Source organism: Dendronephthya gigantea, unplaced genomic scaffold (assembly GCF_004324835.1).
Source record: "Dendronephthya gigantea isolate DGI-Jeju-01 unplaced genomic scaffold, DenGig_1.0 000005F, whole genome shotgun sequence".
NCBI lineage: Eukaryota > Metazoa > Cnidaria > Anthozoa > Malacalcyonacea > Nephtheidae > Dendronephthya > Dendronephthya gigantea.
This window is the reverse complement of record NW_021163015.1, coordinates 122121-148057: the sequence shown is the minus strand read 5'-3', so window position 1 is coordinate 148057 and position 25937 is coordinate 122121. Positions and strand designations below refer to the sequence as shown.

The 25937-nt window shown below is 35.9% G+C and overlaps 2 protein-coding genes across 3 annotated transcripts in view; both read left to right on the top strand.

Moving 5' to 3' along the window:
• Positions 1-25709, top strand: part of LOC114516313 — a 94680-nt gene extending 68971 nt beyond the window's left edge. The window contains exon 16 of the mRNA XM_028535749.1: positions 25415-25709. Within this exon, the coding sequence (XP_028391550.1) occupies positions 25415-25488 (74 nt within the window). The 3' untranslated portion in view covers positions 25489-25709. The remainder of the gene's footprint in view (positions 1-25414) is intronic.
• On the top strand, positions 667-14069 carry LOC114516309. 2 transcript variants are annotated; one of them, XM_028535743.1, is made up of 14 exons: positions 667-750; positions 2621-2723; positions 8526-8673; positions 8754-8875; positions 9111-9319; positions 9560-9752; positions 9921-10015; positions 10446-10518; positions 10766-10990; positions 11073-11111; positions 11268-11402; positions 12223-12298; positions 12384-12782; positions 13705-14069. In XM_028535743.1, exons 2-14 carry the CDS (start codon positions 2643-2645, stop codon positions 13965-13967), a joined length of 2058 nt encoding a protein of 685 aa, XP_028391544.1. In that variant the 5' UTR covers positions 667-750; positions 2621-2642; the 3' UTR covers positions 13968-14069. The 2 variants fall into 2 exon arrangements, with proteins under 2 accessions (XP_028391544.1, XP_028391543.1); XM_028535742.1 differs by having other exon boundaries at positions 2604-2723.
• Positions 25710-25937: the final 228 nt, after the last annotated feature.

Genomic DNA, 25937 nt, shown 5'->3' with positions numbered 1-25937 from the left:
AAAGTTGAAGGCAAGCTACGATAAGGTGTGTATAAATAAGCAAAATTTCTAAAAATGCATCTTACACGTACTTAGGCCTGGTTCTCGTATGTCGCAGACAGTCGGCGATGAATTGTTTGCGGTCGGTGAAGACGAAAATTTATACAAAATAGCAAGACACTTTATTGTCCAGTGATCACCGACAATGGTCATCGTCGAAAGTTGGTGACATATCAGAACCAGGCTTTATACTGCGATATTTCCCTCAACAGCAGATTATCAAATACAATTATGCTTTCTTCTTACCCAATCTCATTATGATAACCCAATTATAAGCTGTATTTGCGCTTTCAACATCTTGTAATATAAATAATACAATATATAACTATCACCAGACTGTATCACTTACGAGAAGTAGTGCCCGTTATTGACTGTTTATATTTGAATAAAGCAAACTCGCTAACTGTACAGCAGCAATCATTCTCGTTTTTTACTTGAGTTTATACTTGTTTATTGTTTGCACCGTGTACTGCTTTAGAGAACGGTTTTTAGAAACATCAGTCTACTGTATGTCATCACTCCACATCATCAACAGAAATGCAATTTCACGAAACTTTATATCGCGAGTCTTGCAGAGATCGATTCGAATCATCACTGAGAATCAATTTAATCGGCTTCAAACGTTCGTTTGGTCGTATACGGCGAGTCGCTTGGTTGATCGCGTTCATTTTTATCTGGAAACTTAATTGTCATTGTTTAGTTTGATATCAGGTAAGATTATATATTACTGCTATTAACATAGCATGGAAACTAAAAACTGCTATACAGCGTTGCAGTGTTAGGGTTTTCTGTACAACAAAGAACATCTGTGTATTTATATAACGCAAAATATTTGTTCTATAGAGCGTTCTTGCTTTATTCAGATTTACGGCGAGGTCTGTCATAAATCGTAAAAAATTAATCTATAAAAATGCTGTTCGTGCTTACACAGCATAAAAAAGCAGGTTGAAACGTTTCCAACTTTTATTAAGTATGTATTTACTTTTCGCACTTGAATCAACCTGCAACTGCTAGACTTATAAGAACGATAAATATGCATTCTCCAACAGCCCCAATTAGTCGAATTTAAGTCCCAACTCGGTCCCTGAATCCGTATTCGACATGCATTTTTCATTCCAATTTCCCGTTCCCGCGAATTTGATACCGTATATTAGTTTGGAGTCACATATAGCAATAATTTCAGCCAAGAATATAAGATAGCCTTGAGATAGGGGTTATTTCAGAAATGTCATCGTGCTTGCATGTGCAATTGCGGAGTGTCGAAAAAGATAATACATGATCTGTCCTACTTGTTAACATTCACCGAAGGCGTTAAACGAACGCAAAGTCTCATTACTGAACCAAACAATCGCTGAAATACAGTTTCCCATTGGCTAACAGCGCTGAATTCGTAGTATAGCAAGCTCTTACTGGACAAACGTTTAATAACGTTCGGCTTAATTTATTCGCACGAAAGTTGCCAGCTTGGAGAACTGAACGCTTGCTTCCTTGCTTACGTACGGAACATGGAATTTGCTTGCATGCATGAGGTGTTTTAACTCTGGACCTGTGGCTTGTCACACATTTTATGTTTCACAGCTCGGGGAAACGGTATATAGCTTACTCACGATAAACTTTCTAAGATCGTCGTGCATGTAGCTCTGTGCGAATGTATCCCAGTTTTAAATCATAGTATACTTGCTTGAATATATTACGAAGATATTTCTATTCCCGAAAGTACTGAATATTTTGGAATTCTTAAATCTGATCGTGAATCAAATGATATTACTACATTACTACACTGTACATGTAGCGATAACAAATCGATATTTCACCGGGGGTTAAGGTATAAAACGGGTTTTATATAACTCGATAGAAAGGGATCGCTGGAAAGTTTTATTGCTCTTTATTACGTTGTCGGAGCCGCACAAATAACTAATGTTATTCCCTTGTGACTCTTGTGGCTTTGCCTAGAAACGCTTCATATTATGAACAACTTGACATGTACGACACGATTAGGAAATTAGGAAATGTAATGATCTATAGATTAGGCGTGTACAGGTACCGACATATAGCTACGTTCGATCCGAAATTGATTTAGCGAATTGAAGCACAATAAATTCTTCAGAATGTGCACATTCTACAGTATAAACGATAGCTGCATATGAACATTTATATTACATATATTACAAATGCTGCCAGTCAGAATTCAACTTCATACGTTGGAAATTCATGACGGAATTTACGTTCGTTTAACGCCTTCGGTGAATGTTAACTACCATATGAACAAGCGACAATTACAAGTGCACTGCGAAATCCTGTACATGCAGAGTTATGTATCTTGTGGCTCTCCTACAGAATTGAAATAACGAAGGCTCTTATAATATTGAATCGGGCGCAAAAAATATATATTCTAGAGCTTATGGTAGTATTGCATCTAATCCCAGCTATTTAAAGCAGAAATACCAACGAACCTTCAGAAATCAGAAATTTCAATCATTCCAAAAATATGAGATCCAGGCTAATTATATAAGTGGACCGATTTCAATAAGTTAGTAAGCCCCGATTATCATATTTCTTTCTAGTCTTGTATTTCACATAGGCAAACAACTCGCTGTTTTAATATGCTGAACATGTTTCGCTTCATACTGCTGGTGATCAATGTCCTGATCACGTGGAACTCATTTGTCTCTCCTGAAATTAAGGTCAGATGCTTTCAATGTTAATTCTTGTTATCATTCACTTTATCGTATTCTCGATTTTGATTGGTTAATTTACCTGCAGTTAACCGTGCAAATAATACTCTGAGCATGCGCATTTATTAAAAACGTTGCTCAGCTGCAAATAATACTCTGAGTATGCGCATTGGCTTCAATTTTGTAAACAGTAATGGCGACTTGCTTTGCCGTACTTTCGGAAAATGAGTTGTATTACTTACTCGAAGAAAAAAACATGGAAAAATACCAAAAGAAATAATAAGAAATGTAAATGATTTAACAATTATTGGATGAGGTTGAGTGTGATATCGAGAATTATCAAACCGAAGTTTGCATTATTTGCCGAAGCGAAGCTGAGACGGATAACGCAAACTGAGGCTTGATAATTCTCGATATCATGCGAAAACCGAATTCAATAATTGTTTTATTATGTATTTCCTGCAATTTAAGTAACTGAAGACGCAGAGGGCTTTAGAAGATTTTGTAGAGAAGCCATTTATTGACACACAGAGCAACTGACGTAAACAATTTCAACTTTATTACAATTTCATTTTAATAACAAACGCGTTCATACAAATAAGTATATAAAAAACTTACAAGAAAGGCTTGAAACCATTTTTTAACAAAATCACAACTGTTATAAGTAATATATAAAGTTTTTGTGCAATGAGTCTGAGAACGGTGAACACTTTGACTTTACTTAATGTGAACATTACAGTTAAAAAAGTTAAAGTTTTTCGTAACTTCCAAGTTTTGTATATGGATTTCTTCCTGAGAAAGACTGAGAATAGGCGAATTCTGCCGGTGATTCTGCAAGGCGACATCATCGCTTTTCATTTCACACTGTATAGCTCGGGCTGTCGCCAAGGCTTCAGACATCTTCCTCTTCGTTGAAATATCAGTTTTGCAATAACTTCGGATGCTGGCTTCATTTCTGTCGCCGCTTACAGCCATGATGTGCCTTGCTTCAAACCCGGAGTTGTCAAGGATAGTAACGGCAGTTGCCCTAATCGAGTGATTGGTGTAACACTTTGAGAGCTTTGCCTCCTTTGAGATGTTTTTCATTTTTTCGCCAAGCGAACGCTCTCCGACAACCATGTTATCGTACCACAACTGATCGAACGAGTTGGCGTTTCTCTTCGGTCGTTGAAATAAAAACTCGCATTTCGGATTCAGGTGCTGTAGATACTTTTCAAATGAAGCCACAGGACAGTGTGGTCCCGGTTTCTGGAACATTGTTCCTCCTTCAAACCCATCATCGTCTTCTCTGCGGTTCTTGGTCAGTTCATCTGTTGTTTTGCACACGTATCTAGCTCCCTTTCCATCCATGCGAATTGAAAAACCAGTTTTCTTTAATTCGCGGAGGTTTTGTCTGCCACGGCGACAAAAGTACAACATTGTCTCGAAGAAAACTTTGTTTTGAAGTGTTTTGGGGCCGCTTTGATGGAAAACATCGCTTTCGTACAGTTTTTTTAGGTCTTCTTCACAGATTGGTGACTTGTGCTCGACTTTTGCTAGACCTTGTCGTTTTAGTTCAACGCACTTGGCATGAAAAACTTTGTTTGCTTGGCCAAATTCAGAGTCGTTGATAATATCAAAACCGTAGGTCGCCTTGTAGTGCCGGCACAATCCAAATCTTATGCTGGTCAGACTGTTTTTGCAGTAGGAACTTCCATCGGCTTTTCGTGCTTCGACATAAAAAATTTTTAATACGTTACAGATTTCATCTTTTGTTTTAGGTTCGCCTTCGTCCTTTTCCTTCAGATACACTGTTATTTTCAACGTGTTATTTTAACCCCCAAAATAGGGGTTACAAAAAAAAGTCTAAAATAAGCCCTTTTTGGGGGTTAAAGTGATCCCCCTATGGGTATTAAAATTTAACCCCGATTTTGGGATTAAAGTGACACCTATTTGGGTGTTAAAATGAGCCTGTTGGGTATTAAAAATTTAATCCCGTTTAGGGTGTTAAATTTACTTAATACCAATAAGGGATTAAAAGACACCGGTGTTAAAATAATTAATTGTGAACTTTTAAAAGCTCACCTAAAGGTAAATTACTTCGATGGAAAGACATTTTTCGCTTGATTTTCTTTTCAATTGTGATCTATCAAGTGAGTCTGCTTCGGTTTAATTTCACAATTGAAAAGAGAATTGAGCGAAATATTCCGTCCCATCGAAGATTTCCACCTCCACCTATATAGTGAAAAACCTTAATAATACCGAATCAACAAACAAGCAGCACAAATATCGTTATTATATATTATTATAATATTGAACACATGAGATCAATTACGTTTCCGTTTGAGTACAGCTAGTTAACTACGCATTAAAGGAATTGCTTCTATAGTATAGTTCTTTAATACTTTTTATTTACATTTTAATACACATGCACATTTGCAAAACAGTTAAAGAAAACGTTTTTAGGTGGAGTAGCATGCATGCATGAAACACAATGGTATAGTCATTAAGGCACTTGCTGTTCAGTTCTACTAAGCTAAGACTCACTCAACCAAGATGATGATCTGGCTGTAAGCAATTCTGATCCACGTTTCTTCTTTTACAATTTGCCTCGTAGTAAAATTTGCGGAGGTTTTCTGTTGTGCCAATTGCACGAGACGAGTCTTCATTCTACGAACAAATAGAAAAATTGCATGTATATGAGTGTAAATTTGAGTAGTGTACTGTGTATGCATACACTAGAGCACCTTGTTCAACAGACCTGCAAAATCTACATGTTCTACGTGATCCAAAATGCAAACATACTCAAACAATAAGCAGAAACATGTGAGTATAAGGAAGAAATAATTTCAAGTAATTTAGGCTTAGCAAATATAAAAAATCGAAAAAAATATTCCACATACCTAGATTTGCTGCCTCCAGTGTTATCAGTATAAGTTGCTTCGTCCATTGAAAATTGAACAGCTTTTTTTAGAGTTGTTTTCAATATCGTTTGCTAGGTTAGGGCTTTCTGGAATTGAAATGCATCCCAAATCTTCAGAAATTTTAATAATCCTTCAACCCACTTTGTCTTTGAGTTACCCATTGGCACTGCTTCTTCTACCCTCTATCGGGCATTGTGGACCTCTGTCCTTCTAAAGATACGAATGCGAATTGTTATAGACTATTAAATATCCCAGAACTTTAAAGGTAAATATCGGAGGCTCGCGATATCATGTATTCATGCTGATCAGAAACACAAAACACTTCCCTGTCATTTTTGCAACTGAAAAACTATTTTCCCAACAGCCCCACAGGAAAAAATAAATCGACCAGCATCAAAAATTATAGAAACAACTATTTGAAAAACATTTTAGAATCAAACTATCAGAATCTTGCAATAAATTTGTCTTTTTTTGCAGGCCAAGTTAACATGATAAAAAGGCGGGAAAACTAAATGCAAGAATAAGTTTAAATATTTACCTTGAAATAGCTCGCAGTAGTCGCCAAATCCAGCTTTACGCATCCACTGTTGGTAGTCCTCTATTGAGTTTACCATTTTCGAATGAATAGTACCGAGAATGAGCACTTTTCACGGAGCGAGCGAGGGCTTCGTGTGTACTTTGCAAATATTTCGACAAGAAAGACCCGGCCACTGAGCTATATAAAGACCTGAAGTCTTAGCATAGGTATCCCTGGCAATTCAACTCACATCATGAGGTTTTCTTTTTCTTGATTAGTTGAGTCAGTTTGTCTTGATTTTTATATAATCAACTGCCAAAATTTGAAAGGAAAGTTAATGTTAAGACACTATCACTAATGTTTTGTACTTTATTAATTTATGAGCATACTCTGTTGTACCTAACAAAACACTTACTTTTTCAGTTTAATCAGAAATCAATTTTAAGATATTTGACCTTTTGAATTAACATTCTTGATGGCTCATTAAAGTTAAATTTTCATATATGAGAAACAATTAATTTATTTGTCTTTTCCAATGTCCCACTTGTAGACCTCAATAACATTTATGCAAAATAACCAGCAACATCAAATCATAGATTAATTAGCCTTGCAATACATATTATGTATAATTATGGCTCTAAATTATCTGCACTGTTCCATGCTTGATTCACATGATCTACACTGTTCAATGCATGGTTCTTTGACAAATAATATGAACAAAAAATTGTATTTATAGCCTGAGGAGAATATAGCTTGTTAACTATATATGTATACAACATGTTTAAGGGTCAGTTTTGAGAGATGGATTACTTAAAAATTTGTAGCATAAAAGATATCATCAAGGTTTTAAATGCCACTTAACTCTCATATATGTTAAAACTTATCCAAAAATGGAGCAATCAATTTTTTATAGCACTTAAATAGCTAATGCATTTGAGCATTACACTCAAATATCAACCAACTTTCAGACAATTAATGTGCAAGAAATCCAAGCATGCTTGTTCATTCAATAATAAATCAAATACCAAAGATTTTCCTGTTTTTTTGTTAATTATTTTGTAATGAATCTTCTTTATTTTTATATCCAGGATCACCCTAAAACAACCATGAAATGTGGGAAGTTGTAATATTATAAAACCCATTCCTGGTACTTTTTAAACATAGTTTTTACTGAATAATTCATGAATAAATCATGTTCTAAAGTACCAAATAAAATGTAAACTTGGGCAATTTACATTTCCATGATAATATATCAAGTGAGCTATTTTATATAGTCTGTTGAAAATGTGATTTCGAATTTTTTTGTGATTTAGATGTTAGAGTAATGTGAGATAATGTTTAAGCAACGTATATGCTCCTTTATCGTTATAAACATTGACGTTTTGGTCATTAGAATTCGATATATAATGATCGGTAGTCAATGCTTTATTCCAGCCGATCGACCATGTATTTCGCTATCTAACGGTTGATTCTATGACATTTATCGTTATAAACTTACCACAACTATCCGAGGCATTCTTTTCATCACGTATTCTGATGTAGTAAATGATTTCAATACAAAATTTTGTTCAATTTCAATAAAAATTAACATTAACGCGATGTGCATCACCAATCTTCACTCCTTGTTTTCAAATCTCCATTATGAATATATAATGTAGAACTCGTTACTCCACCGAGGAGTTCCGAGGAGTTAATATAACTCCAAAAGTGGTGTCAAAATAGCACCAAAATTTAACACCCCAAAAATGAAAGTTTTAACCCCTCAAATAGTGCTAATTTAATCCCAACGAGGTGTTTTTTAACCCCAATATTGGGGTTAAAGTAGTTCAAAATTTTTAATACCCTTAAAAACCCTTTCATAGGGTATTAAAATAACACCTTGAAAATAACAGTGTACTCATTAAAAACTTTTCTGGCTGACAGTGTAGCTTTTTTCGTGTTTTTGGCGTCCTTATTCTCAACAAGCTGGGCCAAGTCAGTTTGAGAAACAGTTGCAAACCTCGAGGAAGCCTGCGCCAAACTACAACAAACTAGGTCAACAAACTAAATTACGTCACCTACGGATAATTTTCAATGTCGCGTAGGTGGCAAGACATTGAGAATTATCTGTAGGTTTTTAGCCAATCACAATCGAGATTGCATTAGTAATGCATAATAAAAAACAATTATTGAACTCGGTTCTCGCAAAATATCGTGATTTGTCGGTGGCTTGCAGATCAATTATTAACCTCTGTATATGACATCGGAAAATCATTGGATATGCTCGCCTCCGACTATTCACGATATTTTTCTCAACCTCGTCCAATAATTGATTATCATCGCCTCATTACCGATTATCTCCAGTCTCGTTCACGTTAAATCAAAATAAATTTTTTTGCTGTATTTTACCAGAGTGTGGACATTCAAACAGGTTATGATCCTGGCTCGTGTAGCAAGAAGGAACGTGGTTTGTTGAAATTGATCAAAGATCGTTCTAACAATGATAAACTGTTAATTTGCGCTGAACAAAATGGAGTTTATGCCTGGAAAACAACGGACGGTAAAGTTCTATGCGTAACGTGCAAAAGTTCCAGAATATTCTGTCAAATCCTGACAAATGAACAATCATTTCCATTCTAGGTTCCAGTCCGTCTGGCGAATATTTCAACCCCGGCTACGACTGCACGGATATCTTGAATAAGAATTTTGAGTCTCGAGATGGATTTTATTGGATAAATTTGAATCGAGGTGCTCCCAAGAGGGTTGGTGAATTTATTATTGGTCCTTTTTATAATTCGATCCCGAGTTTTGATATATTCAGCTGGTTCTAGCCGATACATTTCTTTTTAAGTGGAATAGTTTACAATAGAAATCCGACGGGCAGAATTAAATATATAAACATTCCTCCCCCCCCCCTCAATTATCGTTCTAGTTACGCCCGCCCAAGCAGTGCTATTTTCTTAACTGCCCATTCTTAATTGCTCATTTTTACCGCAGGTTTATTGTGACATGACAACAGATGGAGGGGGATTTGCGTTGATTGGTAAACTCAACAGTTCTGTAACATGGAAAGTTCCGTCCAAAAACACAACAGTTGATCCATTTGGTAAATCTCAGTGGTCCAGTGATCTCGGTGACGCTCAAGTTCTTGATTTCAGAATACAAATATCAACCACGGAAAACTTAGCTAAAGCAAATGCTCACTGGTAATAATAAATTAAACTTATTGTCTTTTGAAAATCTAATATCAAATCTCCAAACTGCTTTGAATCACATACCACCACGGTACATCAAGAAAACACCCTCATATATAAGAAATCTGTCAATCTAAGATCAAATTATTCCATCGCTTGAGTCTTCAATATTCCAGCAACTGAATATTTATGCACTCAAACCATCTTTCTAAACCAAAACATCTTCCTAAAAATTATTCCTTATCTTTGCAGGTCCTACAGACTGCGAAATACCCGGCCTCTTAAAAATATCATGATTGTTAATCAGGGGGGTTGTGGAGCAACATCACCAGGCATTGGTGACATCGCTTATGTCAAAGATCTCCGGACTGAGAAAATTGTCGCGACAAAATTTCGCTGCTCACAGTTTGGAACACATCAACACTTTTTTCTAAAAATTGGCTGGGTTGGTATTTAGCGTTGTTGCTCATATTCCTATTTAGAATTTTAGTGATGGTTCAACAAACCGTTTGTTCGCGGTATACTTCATTGCTTTTATGTTAAAAAACGAGCATTTTTCATTTGCTTAGTTCCTGAAATACACAAATCAAATACGTTTTCCATTTATTTTCAGGCAATGATGAACGAATGCTTCGAAAAACAATGTCCTCAAGGTTTTGCTTTTCACCCAAAGTATCCCATTCAAACTGACTCGTCGGGGTCTTTCAGGTATAACTTAGCAACGACATTTGGATGCACTAACCGTATCTTATTTCTATACGGGTCCCCGTTTTTGATCAAGGTGGCAAAAGGGGATGCTGATTTGGATTCAATTCTAAAAACTATACCCTGTCAAAATGGAAATTGCACCTCACCTCCCCCCCCCCCTCTTACTCAACGGTTCTTTTTTTTAAATTAAACGGAATATCGTATTCCGGATATATATTGCTTTTAAAAAAATTGCTATCAAGGCGTTTGTTTTATCGTAACATTATTTACAAATTCGAAATAGCAACTGTAGTCAATAACGGTTTTCAGCGTCTTCATAGAATATAATAGATTGTGCAGCGGAGATGTTTACTAAAGTTGAAATCACATGATGCACGAAATCACCAACAAATAATTTTTTGACCATTTCTGTATATTCTGTATATTACAGCTACAGTGTGGTGAGCGAAACATCTGGAATCAGTCGCAATTCAACCGCATTTATCGGCTGTGATAAAGGAGCGGTACGTCAACAGAACTGTTGTCATTCCAGACTTTGCAGAATTTAAATTCTCTGAACTATGCGTGTATCTTGGATAGCTACGTTAGCATTTTTAAACAATTAAGGCTTCGAACTTCGTCTCACTTTAACTTCGCTATGATCCCACTCTATGGCTTTGATGGCTGATAGGCGTATAAACCAAGACTTGTAGTTATGATAAAGTGTTGAGTCCATGTATGCACAATCCAAGGTGTCAATCTCATTTTTAGTGCTGCAGTTGTTTTAGTCCGCCAGATAGCACAGAAGATCTCTGTGGCACCGATTGTAAGGCGAAACCTGGCGCAAATGTGATAAAGAATGTTTATTCATGGTTCTGGGTGAGGACATCTTTACCAAAAAAAGTTTGGAACAAATGCATGGATTATAAAGTTTCGGAAGCGAACGGAGACGAGGTCTGGTACAAGTTGGTTGGTCAAAACGTTGTCCCTAAGAGGGTAAGTTAGTATCAATTTGCTCCACTGTCCGTGGTAGAATGAGGCCAGGCCTTCCAAGTGATTATCTGTTACTTTCTTTTAGGGTCGTTGCTCCAGAAACGAGCCGCTTTTGACTGATGGAGTAAGTAATAAAATCATATAATAGTAATAATTCTCTGCCCTGGTCCATTACGATTTCATTTTTAAATCATTACTATCAATTGTTGTTGTGCTTTCTATTGTATACTACTTTTCTAGCTTTGGTGAAAGAATTTTTGAATTTCCATTTTTATCCTAGATTGTAGTTGTTCCTGATAATAAGACTGTTGGTAAAATTCCAGCAGTCCCAGGAATATTAAAATTTCGAAAGGACAATCAAAAACTTTATGTAAGATCAAATGAAAGATGGAATGCAATTGCAGATGAGAAAAAGGTAGTTATTACAGTTAGGAGCCATCTCTATAATATCGTTTTCTCCACCTTTCCTATACAAGCTTGTAGCTATTAATCAATCATAATTTCAATCTTAAACCTACAATAGTATTTTTAGTCCAAAATTTCTCGCTTCTCTTTTCCTTTTACTTTCCCTTTTGCAAATTCCCAGGTTATATAGCTTGCTAACCTATCATCAAAGCGTCAAAATTTTTATAAGTAATCATGCGATGACGAGTAAAAATCGGCGTTAATATAGTACAAGTGAAGTTTAGAAATTTTGCCAAAATTGTACGAGCCACTGGGGTGAGTAGTATTAATCCCTAATTCTTCGAGCAATATCGCATTATTATTTGTTTATTATTAAGCGTGCATGATAGCATTTTTGTATTTTCATCGCGATTTCTCGGGGCATATTTTTTTGTCAAAACACAGATTTCCCAGACCAATATAAAGTACATTGAAACTATCATCCTTCACTTTCCTAGCTTTTCTTACTTCCTCAAGGGTTGTTGTTTAGTTTGTTTGCATATCACTAGTTGACCCCGTTAAAAATCAGTTCGTAATTATATTATAATAAGATTAATATTTAAGGCCATGTTAAACGGAGCAATTTTTCTTGCAACTTGCAATGCAATTCTACTTTTGAGATATGTAAATTTGGAAACTACAAAACTTTTATGTTCATTACACTCCATGTACGTTTCCTACACTTACATTTTGAATACTCTCCACTAATTTACATCTCTTAAAAGTAGGACTGCATTGCAAGTTGCAAGAAAAATTGTGTAACATGACCTTTGTCATTTTATCGTTTATAGCTTAAGTTACTTAACTCCGCCTTTGCAAAACTTACGGCTCGTTTGGATGACCTGACTCGGAATTTTGAAGCTAAAGGTGCCGTAAAATGATCACTAAATGGAATATGTGCGTCTTAAATCATTACACCGGGTTCATAGAGTGCCAATTTATGCTTCTCTAGACGTCTGTGTTCAAACTCATGCAGCCAGTTGCGCCCATTATTATAAATGCGGAATAAGACATGATGATGTTTATATGATCAATCCTGATGGCCTGGGATCGTTCCGAGTCTATTGTGTTATGAACGGTGATGGAGGTGGCTGGACTGTGTTTCAAAGAAGACAAGATGGAAGTCAAGATTTCTACCTTGGATGGTCTGACTATAAAGAAGGGTTTGGTAATCTATACGGAGACTTCTGGCTGGGCCTGGATAAAATACATCGTTTGACGAAATCTGGCCAAAATGTTCTAAGAGTTGATTATATGGATTTCAATGGCGCTGAACGTTACGCTAAATATGGAACGTTTAGTGTGGCTGATGAATCAGACAAATACAGATTGAATATTGGCAGTTATTCGGGTAAACCACACTCTTGGTAAAAATAATATAGATACACCTCTTTTAAAACTTATACGTGTATACCAGTAGGTACTCAGCCAACAAAAATATCAAGTATTGGTTTAAAATAAACTAAGGATTATACATAGGAACCGTAATAACACGAAGTTTTTGCATTGAGCATTTTTTTGTTTCAATTATTTTCATGACAAAAATACGAGCAGGTTGTAGGTATATATGCTGGCAAAAAAACCGAGCTATTTATAAAATTAAATTTCATCCACTTATTGCATTCTATTCCAAAAGATCGTGTTGATGGAAGTTTGTATATTTAACAATCATGCAAGGTTTTAGCACCTTTCGTCATCAACGATGAGGAGGAGCGATGGCATAAGCACTCCAATTCAAACTGCTAGAAGACAATCGAATCGATTTAGGCGGTTTGACGAAATTGGGAGGTTGCAGAAAAGGCAGCTATAGGTTTAGCAGGAATTGATGTTCGCTGGTATTGCAGGATTTTGAAATTTTTATTCAAGTATCCTTAGGTTATGAACTTCATTTGATGAGTAAAGGAAGAAAGAATGGCTTGAAATAATATCTGCATTTCATATTACACGTCGGGCTTGCAACAAAATGCTCAGGCCACTAAAAACAGAATTATTATGAATGATCCGTAACTGAAAAACCTACAAGGTTTTGCCTACAAAATTTTGATCAGATCCTCAGTAAAAGTATTTTTCACCCATTTCAACCTTCCATCTTAGTCTTGTTTGCCTAAGATGCAAATTCGCTATTACGATTTTAGAACGAGGTCTAATAGCAAAGACAGATTACTTTCCAGAAGGGCTCCATTAGAATTTAAATAGTGTTATAGAAAATTTCAAAAAAGTTTCTGTTTTTAAATGTTATTCGTTGAGAATTTTTTTATGGTATTTCTTAAAAGGTGACGCAAGTGATTCTCTGGCTTATCACAATCAAATGCAGTTCACTACGAAGGATAACGACAATGATGCGCGAAGTTATGAGAATTGTGCTACGAGATATAAAGGAGCTTGGTGGTACAACAGCTGTTATTATTCCAACCTTAATGGCCTGTACCTGGGTGCAGGTCACAGTAGTGACACCGTAATGAACTGGTACCTTTGGAAAAATTCACATTATTCATTGAAAAAGGCGGAGATGAAAATTCGTCCCAACTGGTTTTAGACAAAAGACACTTTTGTCACCAAGAACGTGATTTTGAGGATGTGTTTTGAGTCCCAAGTTTCAAATTGGTTATTATGTGATTTAAATCCGAATTAATTAGTGTCGCACTATTTTGAATAAATATTTAATGAATAAATTATAGCGTGCTGTAATACCTTTAGCCCTTTGGACAGGAGCAATCCAGCACCGTGCACTGCCATATTTGATTTATTTTCATCACCCTACTTCCCGCATAATGTGATCAGTCAACGTAAGAGATCGGGAGTGCACGTTTTCGAAACGTCATGCAAGGTTAATCTGAATTAAGATCTCTTACAAGTCAGGGCACAAAACACAGTTTGGCCGCTAACCGCGTTATTTCAGAAGCTTTGTATATCTGGTAAGTTGAATGTCGTTGTCATATAAATGAATATCCACAATTGCGTCAAAAACTACACCATATATTACATATTACCAATGCCGTTATAGTCTCTTATTCAATAATAAAAATTCCGACGACATCTGTTTCAGCAACAAATATAAGAATTTAGTTCTATAAGAATAGTTATAAGAATTAAGAGTTTATTTCAGAAATCGTGGGTATGTCGACAGGTATTCATGGATAACGTAATTTATTGGACTAATAATGAAGTGTATTTTTCAGTTTGTTTTTCATGTTCTAACATGTTCTGACCTTCTGAAGGGTTCAACTATTGTTATAACAAATCGTATTGCAATTCAGCGCAGGTTGCTAGTTTAATTCACCGGATGTTATTTATTACGTTAGCTGAAAGATGAGGCAAAGTGAGTGGGCCTGTATCTGCTAAAATCTAGACGAAAGCTGCTCTTTCCGCCGTGAAAGAATTTTTTCCGGCCACCAAGTCTGTGAAAACGACCCATTGTCATCAGATGATTATCACAATTTATAACACGAGTAAGCGCGTCTAATCATCCAGCAATCGATGTTGCAGATGGATTGCTATCTACACGAAGTGAAAAATCTCTATTTTTTACCTTAAAATTTAATAGTTTTTGACCCGGAATGGATTTTAAAAAAAAGGAGGGAAATTGCATGTTCCACGCAGTGGAAAATATACGACCTTGATATTGGGTATAGGACGCAAAAATCTGTTTATGGTAGTTCTTTTTCTTAATTCCAAAAAACTGCATCCATAGATATATTAAAGATACCAGCATAGATAGATATAAAATACCAGCATAGATATAAGATGTATAAGCCTGACTTCAGAGGTCGTATTCCTCATTTCATAAATAGCTCTCGGGACCCAGATTAATACGCATATGATTTTTTTAAGTCCGGATTATCATTTAATAATATTTTCTTCTTATCGTTTTTCACTACGCTAACAACTTGCTGTTCCAGCGCGCTGAACATGTCAGTTTACTTTAAACTGCTGATAATCACTATCCTGATCTCACGGATCTCATTTGTTTCACCTGAAATTAAGGTCAGGTGATTTCAATGTTAATTCTTGGTATTGCATCATTGTTAACATTAGTTTACTAAGTCTTAACTATGACATTAATTAAGCAAGAGAACTTATTCAGGTAAAACACACCCTGCTTGGTGTGTTATTTACCATACACATGATTATGAAAGTTCAAAATTATACCATATTTCATCAACATGCGCCTTTTTATTCCTAATAACACTACCACCAGGGGCCAGTTGTATAAAAGACTATAGTTAACTTTTAACTGCAGAGAAAATTGACCAATCAGAGTCGTGTATTTCTGGGTTAACTAGGATTTAACTATGCAAAATGCATTTAAAGAGTTTTATACAACCGGCCAGGTTTTGATTTTACCATAATTATGCCAGTTTTTTTCGTTTTAATTATTGTTTTGATAAAACTGTCAGGTTGCAAGAACCATGCCGGCAAAAACAACTGAGCGCTTCTGTGGTATTTTCAGGGCACAAAAAATACATGATTGAATTTTTCAAATTTAACAAGGTACTTACACCTCAAAGTTATTCCACCTTTTGTCATTAACGATGTTGAACTTCATTTGTTAATTAAATGACTCGCAGGCGACTCCCTCGCTTATCAAAACCAGATGCAGTTCACTACCAAGGATAGTGACAATGATGTTAATAGTGATAATTGTGCTACGAAGTACGAAGGAGCTTGGTGGACAAGACCTGTTATTCTTCCAACCTCAATGGCCTGTACCTGGGTGCAGGTCAGAATGACGGCACCGGAATAAACTGGTCTGGTTGGCACTATTTTTTAATGAAAAAAACGGAGATAAAAATTCGTCCAAGCCAGTTTTGAGGTTGAGGCAGGGACATAATTATAGTTACTGGCAAACTATACAAACTGGCAAAAATCCCCAAAACATAAGTTTGGCGATTTTTTCTGCATCCTAAACATAACAAGATAAAGTTATTTTCGATTGGTTATTATGTGATTTTAGTTCGTCAAAGATTTGCTCCAATGCCCGAAACAATTAATATTTTTGCCCTATTTTAATAAAATCATTAATATCAAGTAGGATATAAAGCAGTAATAATCTTGTTTTTGAATCCATATTATAGTAAGTTAAAGTTATCCCCAATTTGTTATTCTGTAATTTGCGTAAAATATGCTCTAACATGCTGGAACGAATTCATTAATGGCACGCTTTTAATTCAATGAATTAATTAAATAATTAATTAATATAAGTTTATTTATATTATTTAATAAATATTGCATATAATATAATGTTACACGTTTGAAAATTGCATGTTGGTTGGTTAAAGTCGCATTTAGCCATCATAAGAGGTGGCACTCTATACAACAATATTCACGAACGATCGAAGCCCCTTCAAAAACCGCTGTGTGGATATACCTTTTCGAGAATAAATTAGCTCAACAAATGTAGAAAATCAGAGAAAACGTATTATATTCTCCCACTGCATGAATGTACGATCCAAAATCTTACCTTCTTACTAACGCAGTTCATAACAGCAAGTACTCTCAGCAGAAACATGGACAAAGTTGAAGGCAAGCTGCGATAAGGTGTGTATAAAGAAGCAACATTTCTAAAAATGGATCTTCCACGTACTTAGGCCTGGTTCTCGTTAGTCGCAGGCAGTCGGCGATGAATTGTTTGCGGTCAGTGACGAAGAAAATTTATACAAAATAGCAAGGCACTTTATTGTCCAGTGATCACCCACAATGGTCATCGTCGACAGTAGGTGACATATCAGAACCAGGCTTTATACTGCGATATTTCTCTCAAAAGCAGATTATCATAATCAATTATGCTTTCTTCTTACCCTACCTCATTATGATAATCCATATAAGCCGCATTTGCGCTTTCAACGTCTTGTAATATAAATAATACAATATATAACTATCGCCACACCGTATCACTTACGAGAAGAGTCCTTCATTGACAGTTTAAATTTGAAAAAAGCAAACTCGTTAGCTACAGCAGCAATCGATCTCGTATTTTACTTGTGTTTACACTTGTTTATCGCTTTTACTGCATAGCCAAATGTATGGATGTAGATACCTGCACCGTGTACTGCTTTAGATAACGGTTTTTAGAAACATCCCAATTAAACTGATCATCAGTCTACTGCATGTCATCACTCCAAATTAATCATCAACAGAAATGCACTTTCACGAAACTTTAGATCACAAGTCATGCAGAGATCGATTCGAAACATCAAGGGTCAATTTAATCGGCTTCAAACATTCGTTTAGTCGCATACGAGTCGCTTAGCTGATCGCGTTCATTTTTATCTGGAAACTTAATTGTCATTGCTTAGTTTGATATAAGGTAAGATTATATATTACTGCTATTAACATGGCATGGAAATTAAAAACTGCTATGCGGCAGAGTCAGGGTTTTCTGTACAACAAAGAACATCTGTCTATTTATATATATAACGCAAAAGATTTGTTCTAGAGCGTTCTTGCTTTATTCAGATATACGGGTGACGTCTGGTCATAAATCGTCAAAAATTAATCTATAAAAATGCTGTTCGTGCTTACAAAGCATAAAAAAACAAAAAAGCAGGTTGAAACGTTTTCAACTTTCATTAGAGAGTTTTAGTTTGACGTTTTTTCTTTAACCGCGAACCGCAAACCGCGGCTTGACGTTAAAATTTTGCCGTTTGACGTTTGCGGTTCACGTTTTCAACAGCAGCATGGAGGTGTATTTTCACGTAGCTCCTTTACCTCAGCGAATTGTCATTGCAATAGTGCCTCGTTTCACACTTCTAGTAGACATATTGGATATCTAAATTTTCTTTGTTAATTTTCCAGCCTGTTTTCAAAAAGTTTACCAGTTTTCTTTAAGAAAGCGACTACCACTATTCAATAACACGACTAGCAATATGGCGGTTTACCACGATATCGTATTTCGATAGTCGATTATTGAAATTGAGGTTCTTTTCAACCCAGGTGTAAATAACATTTGATTTAAAAAAACCGAAGCATTAGCAATAGCTAAAAGCAATTTAATAGCGAAACTGTTTACTGAATGCCAATGTTGAATCGTTCGAACATAAGGTGTAGGTAAATGACCGCGAACTAAAAGTCAAATTTGTAACAACGGCAACGTGAAACCGCTAACGTGAAACCGCGGTTTGCAGTTTGCCGTAAACGTCAAACTAAAACTCTCTATTAAGTTTGAATTTACTCTTCGCACTTAAATCAACCTGCAACGGCCAGACTCATAAGAACGATAAGTATGCATCCTCCAACAGCCCCAATTAGTCCACTTTAAGTCCAAAACTCGGTCCCTGAATCCGTATTCGACATGCATTTTTCATTCCAATTTCCCGTTCCCTCGAATTTGATATCGTATATTAGTTTGAAGTCATATATAGCCATAATTTCAGCCAAAAATATAAGATATATTTTAAGTAGGGTTTATTTCAGAAATGCCATTATGCTTGCAATCGTGGAGTGTTGAAAAATATAATACATGACCTGTCCTACTATATGAACAAGCGACAATTCCAAGTGCATTGTGAGTGCATTGCGAAATCCTATACAGAGTTATGTGTCTGTGGCTATCCTACAGATCGAATTGAAAAAACGAAGGCTCTTGCCCCTCTTCTAATATTGAGTTGGGCGCAAAAAATATCATGATATTCTAGAGCTTATGGTAGTATTGCATCTAATCCTAGCTATTTAAAGCAGAAATACCGAAGAACCTTCAGAAGTCAGACATTTCAATAATTACATAAATATGAGATCCAGGCTAATAAGTGGACCGATTTCAATACGTTAGTAAGCCCTGGTCATCATATTTCTTTCTAGTCATGTATTTCACATAGGCAAAGTTGCAAACAACTCTCTGTTTTAGCGTGCTGAACATGTTTCACTTCAAACTGCTGGTAATCAATGTCCTGATTACGTGGAACTCATTTGTCTCTCCTGAAATTAAGGTCAGATGATTTCAATGTTAATTCTTGTTATGATTCACTTTATCGTATTCTCAATTTTGATTGGTTAATTTACCTGCAGTTAACCGTGCAAATAATACTCTGAGCATGCGCATTTGTTAAAAACGTTGCTCAGCTGTAAATAATACTCTGAGCATGCGCATTGGCTTCAATTTTCTAAACAGTAATAGCGACTTGTTTTGCTGAACTTTCGGAAAATGAGTTGTATTGCTTACTCGTAGAAAAAAACGCGGAAAATATTAAAAAAATAATAAGATAAGTGAATGATAAAACAATTATTGAAACTTGGTTCTCGCAAAATTCGTTAATTGTCGGTGGCTCGCAGAATAATTGGATCTGCTCGCCGCCGAGAAATCACGATATTTTCCTCGACTTCGCCCAATAATTTATTATTATCACTTCATTACCGATTATCTCCAGTCTCGTTCATGTTAAATCAAAATAAATTTCTTGCTGTATTTTACCAGAGTGTGGACATTCAAACAGGTTATGATCCTGGCTCGTGTACTAAAAAGGAACGTGGTTTGTTAAAATTGATCAAAGATCGTTCAAACAATGATAAACTGTTAATTTGCGCTGAACAAAATGGAGTCTATACCTGGAAAACCACGGACGGTAACGTTTCGAGTGTAATGTATTATAAAAATTCTGGGATATTCTCACAAATTTTCTCTCTTTTGTGTAGTGTCTTTTTTGATCAGCAACAGAGAACATTTATTTCCATTCCAGGTTCCAGTCCATCTGGGGAATATTTCAACCCCGGCTACGACTGCACAGACATTCTGAATAAAAATTTCGAGTCTCGTGATGGTTTTTATTGGATAAATTTGAATCAAGGCGCTCCTAAAAGGGTTTGTGAACTAGTCATCTTTAAAACTCCTGGAATATTATAATCAATTATCTTCAAGCCTATTCAATCTGATCTTGATTGTGTGTTTTTATCGCAGGTTTATTGTGACATTACAACAGATGGAGGGGGATTTGCTCTGATTGGTAAACTCAACAGTTCTGTAACATGGAAAGTTCCATCCAAAAACACAACAGTTGATCCATTTGGTGAATCTCAGTGGTCCAGTGATCTCGGTGACGCTCAAGTTCTTGATTTCAGAATACAAATATCAACAACAGAGAACTTAGCCAAAACAAATGCTCACTGGTAATAAGAGCAGTAACGTATTATATGTCGAAAATCTAACATCAGTTTCCCTATTATTTTTGGTCACTATTCTAGCAAGAAAAAAAGCGTCAAAAATATATCTTATGTTTAAAATCTGGCAATCGATATAATTTTATAAGATCTCCTTCACATTTTTTTATCTTGCATTCTAAATGCACTGTTACACTATGCAACTTCTTCGCAACTTGGAATGCAATTATAATTTCGAGGAATGTTAATTTTTAAAGAGTGCATGTTCGAAACAACTTTAGATGCCTCAGGAGTTGTTGCATGGTGTAACACCTCGTTGAATGCGTGCAGTGCATTTTGTTTCCTTTTTCCCTTTAAATCATCCTTCTTTTTGATTTTCAGGTCCTACAGACTGCGAAATATACGTCCTCTTAAAAATATCATGGTTGTAAATCAGGGGGGGTGTGATGCGTCATCACCAGGCATTGGTGACATCGCTTATGTCAAAGATCTCAGGACTGAGAAAATTGTAACGACAAAATTCCGTTGCTCGCAATTTGGAACACATCAACATTCTTTTCTCAAAATCGGATGGGTTGGTTTTTGAGTCAAAGTTTCTTAACTGCATGCTATACACATTTTAATGCATCGTTCGTTTTAATGCTTCAATGTTTGCGTGGGAGATAGAAACGAGCAAGATATTATCAAATATGCAGTGCTACATTGTAGTCTAGCTTAGTTTAAAATTGATTACGTTTTTCGTTTTTTTAATTCAAGGCGATGATGAACGAGTGCCTCGAGAAACAATGTCCTCAAGGTTTTGCCTTTCACCAAAAATTTCTAATTCAAACCGACTCGTCCGGGTCGTTCAGGTAAAAATAATCTACTAAACGCTATCGCCAAAGCGAATTAACGATATCTTATAAATATCTTAAATATGGACTACCAAGCGTGCAACCAGCCGGTTTTCTTTAATTTTCATTGTATTATCTATTTGTAAGTTTTGAATGGTTGCTGTAGTTAGTCGCTGTTTTTAATAGAGTGCATGGAATGGTTTATGCAGTTAGGATTTGGTATGAGTCGTTGGATTAAATTATTTTTTGTTTTTCTGTTTTATTAGCTACAGTGTGGTTGGTGATACGTCTGGGATCCGTCACAATTCAACAGCATTTATTGGCTGTGACAAAGGAGTGGTAGGTCAATTTAACTCTTGTCATTAAAGACTCTTAGACCTAAGAAATAGCTGAAATTAACTGGGCAACAACAATCCAGGGAAGACCGAAGATGGAAGGGACACTTAAGGCTAGTTTCCACTCAGGAAAAATCTCCTTTGGATCGGAACGGACAGGAAAATTTCCAAAACATTGCCGATGAGTTCTCAGGCGGCGTTTATACAAAGGAAACTTTCCTGTCCTGTCCGATCCAAAGCAGAATTTTCCTGAGTGGAAACTATATTAGCCTTTAGTCTCCTTCAGTTTTCGGATTAGGCACCATGTTGGATAAAATCAATTAATTTTACAGTGCTAGTGAAGTATTTGATGTAGCTACAAATAATAATAATTCTAGAAGTAATCATAGATTAGCAAGTGCGTTCGTGGATCGGATTTCTCATCGTTAAAACACTGCAAGATAGATTCCTGATGCTTTGATAAGAATCCTCACTGATATTTCAAACACTTCAAATCAAAATAATATATACAATTCCTACAACTTCTTAATGAAACAGGTGAATACGAAAGCCCAATTGCCCGGTCCTAACACCTTATAAAACAATGACAAAATACGGAAAGCAAGTAAAATTGGGACGCGACGCAAAAACCGACAGGCGAAGCAAACACAAAAACACGAAAGCGAGGCAGAAACGACAAAACAACATAAAAAACGACAAAATATCCAGCCGTGACGTCACGATTAGGAAGATTAATTCTCCTTCGTCGAACGCAAATATATATTTGTCAACGCTCCAAACTCGTTAAAAGTCGTTGAAAGCTACAAGACGGCTATTTCAAACATTAAAAAAACTGAATAATTATTCTCTCAGGACGCCCTGCATGGTTGCCTCAGCGTTATCACACTAATTTATAAAACCTCGCCCAATATCCTTGAAGAAGTCGGTCCCTAGAGAACGTTCACTCCCTTGCAGAAATGCTTTTGCATCCTTACTATACGGAGCTATCCGATTTCAAGTATATAGTCCCGAAAATTTTTGGCATGAAACTAGTTTAACAAAAAAACTTTGCTTTCTTTTGATCCCACTGGCATAGGTTGGATTTTATACGACGAGCGATCTCGTTTTAAATGGAATAAGGATAGTTTCAATTCCCATTTTAGTGCTGCAGTTGTTTTAGTCCACCAGATAGTACAGAAGATCTCTGTGGCACCGATTGTAAGGCAAGACCCGGCGCTAATGTGGTAAAAAATGTTTATTCATGGTTCTGGGTGAGGATATCTTCTCCAAAAAAACTTTGGAACAAATGCATGGATTATAAAGTTTCTGAAGCAAACGGAGACGAGGTCTGGTACAAGTTGGTTGGTCAAAACGTTGTCCCTGAGAGAGTAAGCCCGACTTCTTTTGTCGTGTTTAAAAACCGCACAGTAATCTTCTCGTTAGACTTAAGGTACTCAATGTTGACCATCTCTTTTATTATAAATATTGTTTACTTCTTTTTAGGGACGTTGCTCTACAACCAAGCCGCATATTTACGATGGAGTAAGTAATATTATATATAAGAACTATTATTATACAGTGATTATTCAGGATGCGACAATCCCGAAGTTTTGTAAAACCTTCCTGTGCATCGGACTTATAGAAAAGGTCTTAATAAAGCTTTTTTTATTCTGGTTATTGAAACGATTATCATGCAAATGCTCTACCCTGTGCAAAAAATGTGGTTATAAAACAATCACAAAAATGTAAGTAAATTAGCTTGTAGGTACACTACGCAAGTACTTATTACTGCAAAGCTTTCGGTCCGTTAACCCGGGCCTTCATCAGTGCAATAAGAAAAGCTTTACAGTAATAAATACTTACGTGGTGTACCTACAAGATGTCACCATGCATTATTTTCCATTCATGAAAGAATTTTTGATGTCACATTTTCTTTCAATTTTTTTCTTAGATTGTAGTTGTTCCTGACAATGCAACCATCAATAAAATCCCAGCGGCTCCAGGAATCTTAACGTTCCGAAAGGACAATCAAAAACTTTATCTACGATCAAGGAAAAGCTGGAATGTCATTGCGGAAGAGAAAAAGGTGCAATTATAACTCGTAGGATCAATTTTTATATTTTTAATTCCGATAATTTTAATACTTGATCAATATAATTTATACTCCGAAATTACGGCCTAGTCGTTAAGACCTTATCTGAAACAGCAATCCTATCCATTATAAAGTTTTAGTTCGTATTTTTCGTTATTTCACAATTGAGTTATCAGGGTTTCATTCTTAGCTTAACCAACTTAACGCCGCCGTTGCGAATCTTACGGATCATTTGGTCGCATTGAATCAGATTCTTGGAATTAAAGGTTCGACTTATACTAAATTTTATATGTTCCTTTCCGTCGTTCCCATAGATAAATAATATATTATATTGGCATACTGTTAATTAATTCTCTAGAAGCTTGTATTCAAACTCACGCAGCCAGTTGCGCCCATTATTATAAATGTGGCATGAGACAGGATGGTGTTTATACAATAAATCCTGATGGTCTGGGATCGTTCCGAGTCTATTGTGATATGAACACAGACAGAGGAGGCTGGACCGTGTTTCAAAGAAGACAAGATGGAAGTAAAGATTTCTACCTTAAATGGTCAGACTATAAAGCAGGCTTTGGTGATCATTACGGCGAGTTCTGGTTGGGCCTTGATAAAATACGTCGTTTATCCAAATCTGGCCAAAATGTTCTAAGAGTTGATTTGATGGATTTCAATGGCGCTGAACGTCACGCTAAATATGGAACGTTTAGTGTTGCTGATGAATCAGACAAATACAGATTGAATATTGGCAGTTACTCAGGTAAATTAAACCCTGTGTTAGATTGTAACTTTTCGAAACTTGCGGTATTCGTATATACCAAAAGGTACGCAGCGACAATTTAATTTCAACAAAAATATTTGTTTATGTCAAGTTGGGTAAAAAATATAAACCACGCAGTTTATATAACGCATGTAAGAAGATTTTAAACATATTTCATAGTTGTACTCTGGTTTTCACAGCTAATATAACACCACCACTAGTTTTTGCATTGAGCATATTAATTTTTATGCATTTTAATTTTTTTTAATAATTCATTTTAATTATTTTCGTGCAGGTAATCAAGCGATTCATAAAAATCAATTATCTTGCATTCTATACCATAAGATCGATAAGTCTCTGTGCTACTTTTGGGGCACAATGCAAGATTATTACCCATTTTGTAATTACGATTTGAAAAAGTTGAACTTTATAATTATTTGTTAATGAAACGAAGGATAACTAAGAATGGCTTAAAAAATTCTCTATTTCATATAAATATGTCTAGCAATTTGACAAAACGCTTTAACCACCAAAAAAAACATGGCCAGAAAATTTACCGAGCGGTTGATAAAATTACAGACCTTCAAGATGATTTAGAGCTCCCCCCATTGACAAATGAAGCAGGTTTTCATACGCGGTAATGAACGCACTCCAGTCAATAGAATCGATACCATGCAGATTAGCCGTTTAGAGATGGAGTAAACCAAACTGGTAAAATTGCAGGAAATGCAGGCAATTTTGGTTTGCCTCGTCGAATTCAACCTACGTCGATGAGATTTAACGGCAATGACTCAACCGCTACTGCCTACTTTGCATTTCATCATGCAAAATTTAAAAAAGTAATATTACCTTTTGATTCTTTTTTCTATTGAGGAGTTTTATTGTATTTCTTAAAAGGTGACGCAGGTGATTCCCTTGCTTATCACAATCAAATGCAGTTCACTACCAAGGATAGCGACAATGATGCTTGAAGTTATGAGAATTGTGCTACGAGGTGGAAAGGAGCTTGGTGGCACCACAGCTGTTATTATTCTAACCTCAATGGCTTGTACCTGGGTGCAGGTCAGACCAGTAACAGCGGAATAAGATGGAAGAGTTGGCACTCTTATCCCAGGAAAAAGACAGAGATGAAAATTCGTCCAAACCAGTTCTAAGAAAAGGACGAGCTTTAGCAGGGACATCATAAACATATTTACTGCCAAGAACATAAAGTGTGTTGATTTTTCTATAATTGTGAAGAGAAAAATGCATGCAAATAAATTTGTGATCGTTTACTATCATTCTAGTCGCAAAAAATACTCAATTGGTATAATAACAGTATAATAACAGAACTAAGCCAGTGATAGTTACTAAGGAATAAGGATGCAAAAATTCAGACCTGTTTACTTGTGCTAACTTTGAGTAAGTAGTGCTTATAAAA

Bases quoted from the DNA above. Each gene is read 5' to 3' on its own strand.
- LOC114516309 (XM_028535743.1), top strand. From the start codon at position 2,643: ATGCTGAACATGTTTCGCTTCATACTGCTGGTGATCAATGTCCTGATC. The intron at 10,991-11,072 runs GTAAGTTAGTAT...ACTTTCTTTTAG, and splicing joins AAAACGTTGTCCCTAAGAGG to GGTCGTTGCTCCAGAAACGA. The intron at 11,403-12,222 runs GTAGTTATTACA...TATCGTTTATAG, and splicing joins CAATTGCAGATGAGAAAAAG to CTTAAGTTACTTAACTCCGC.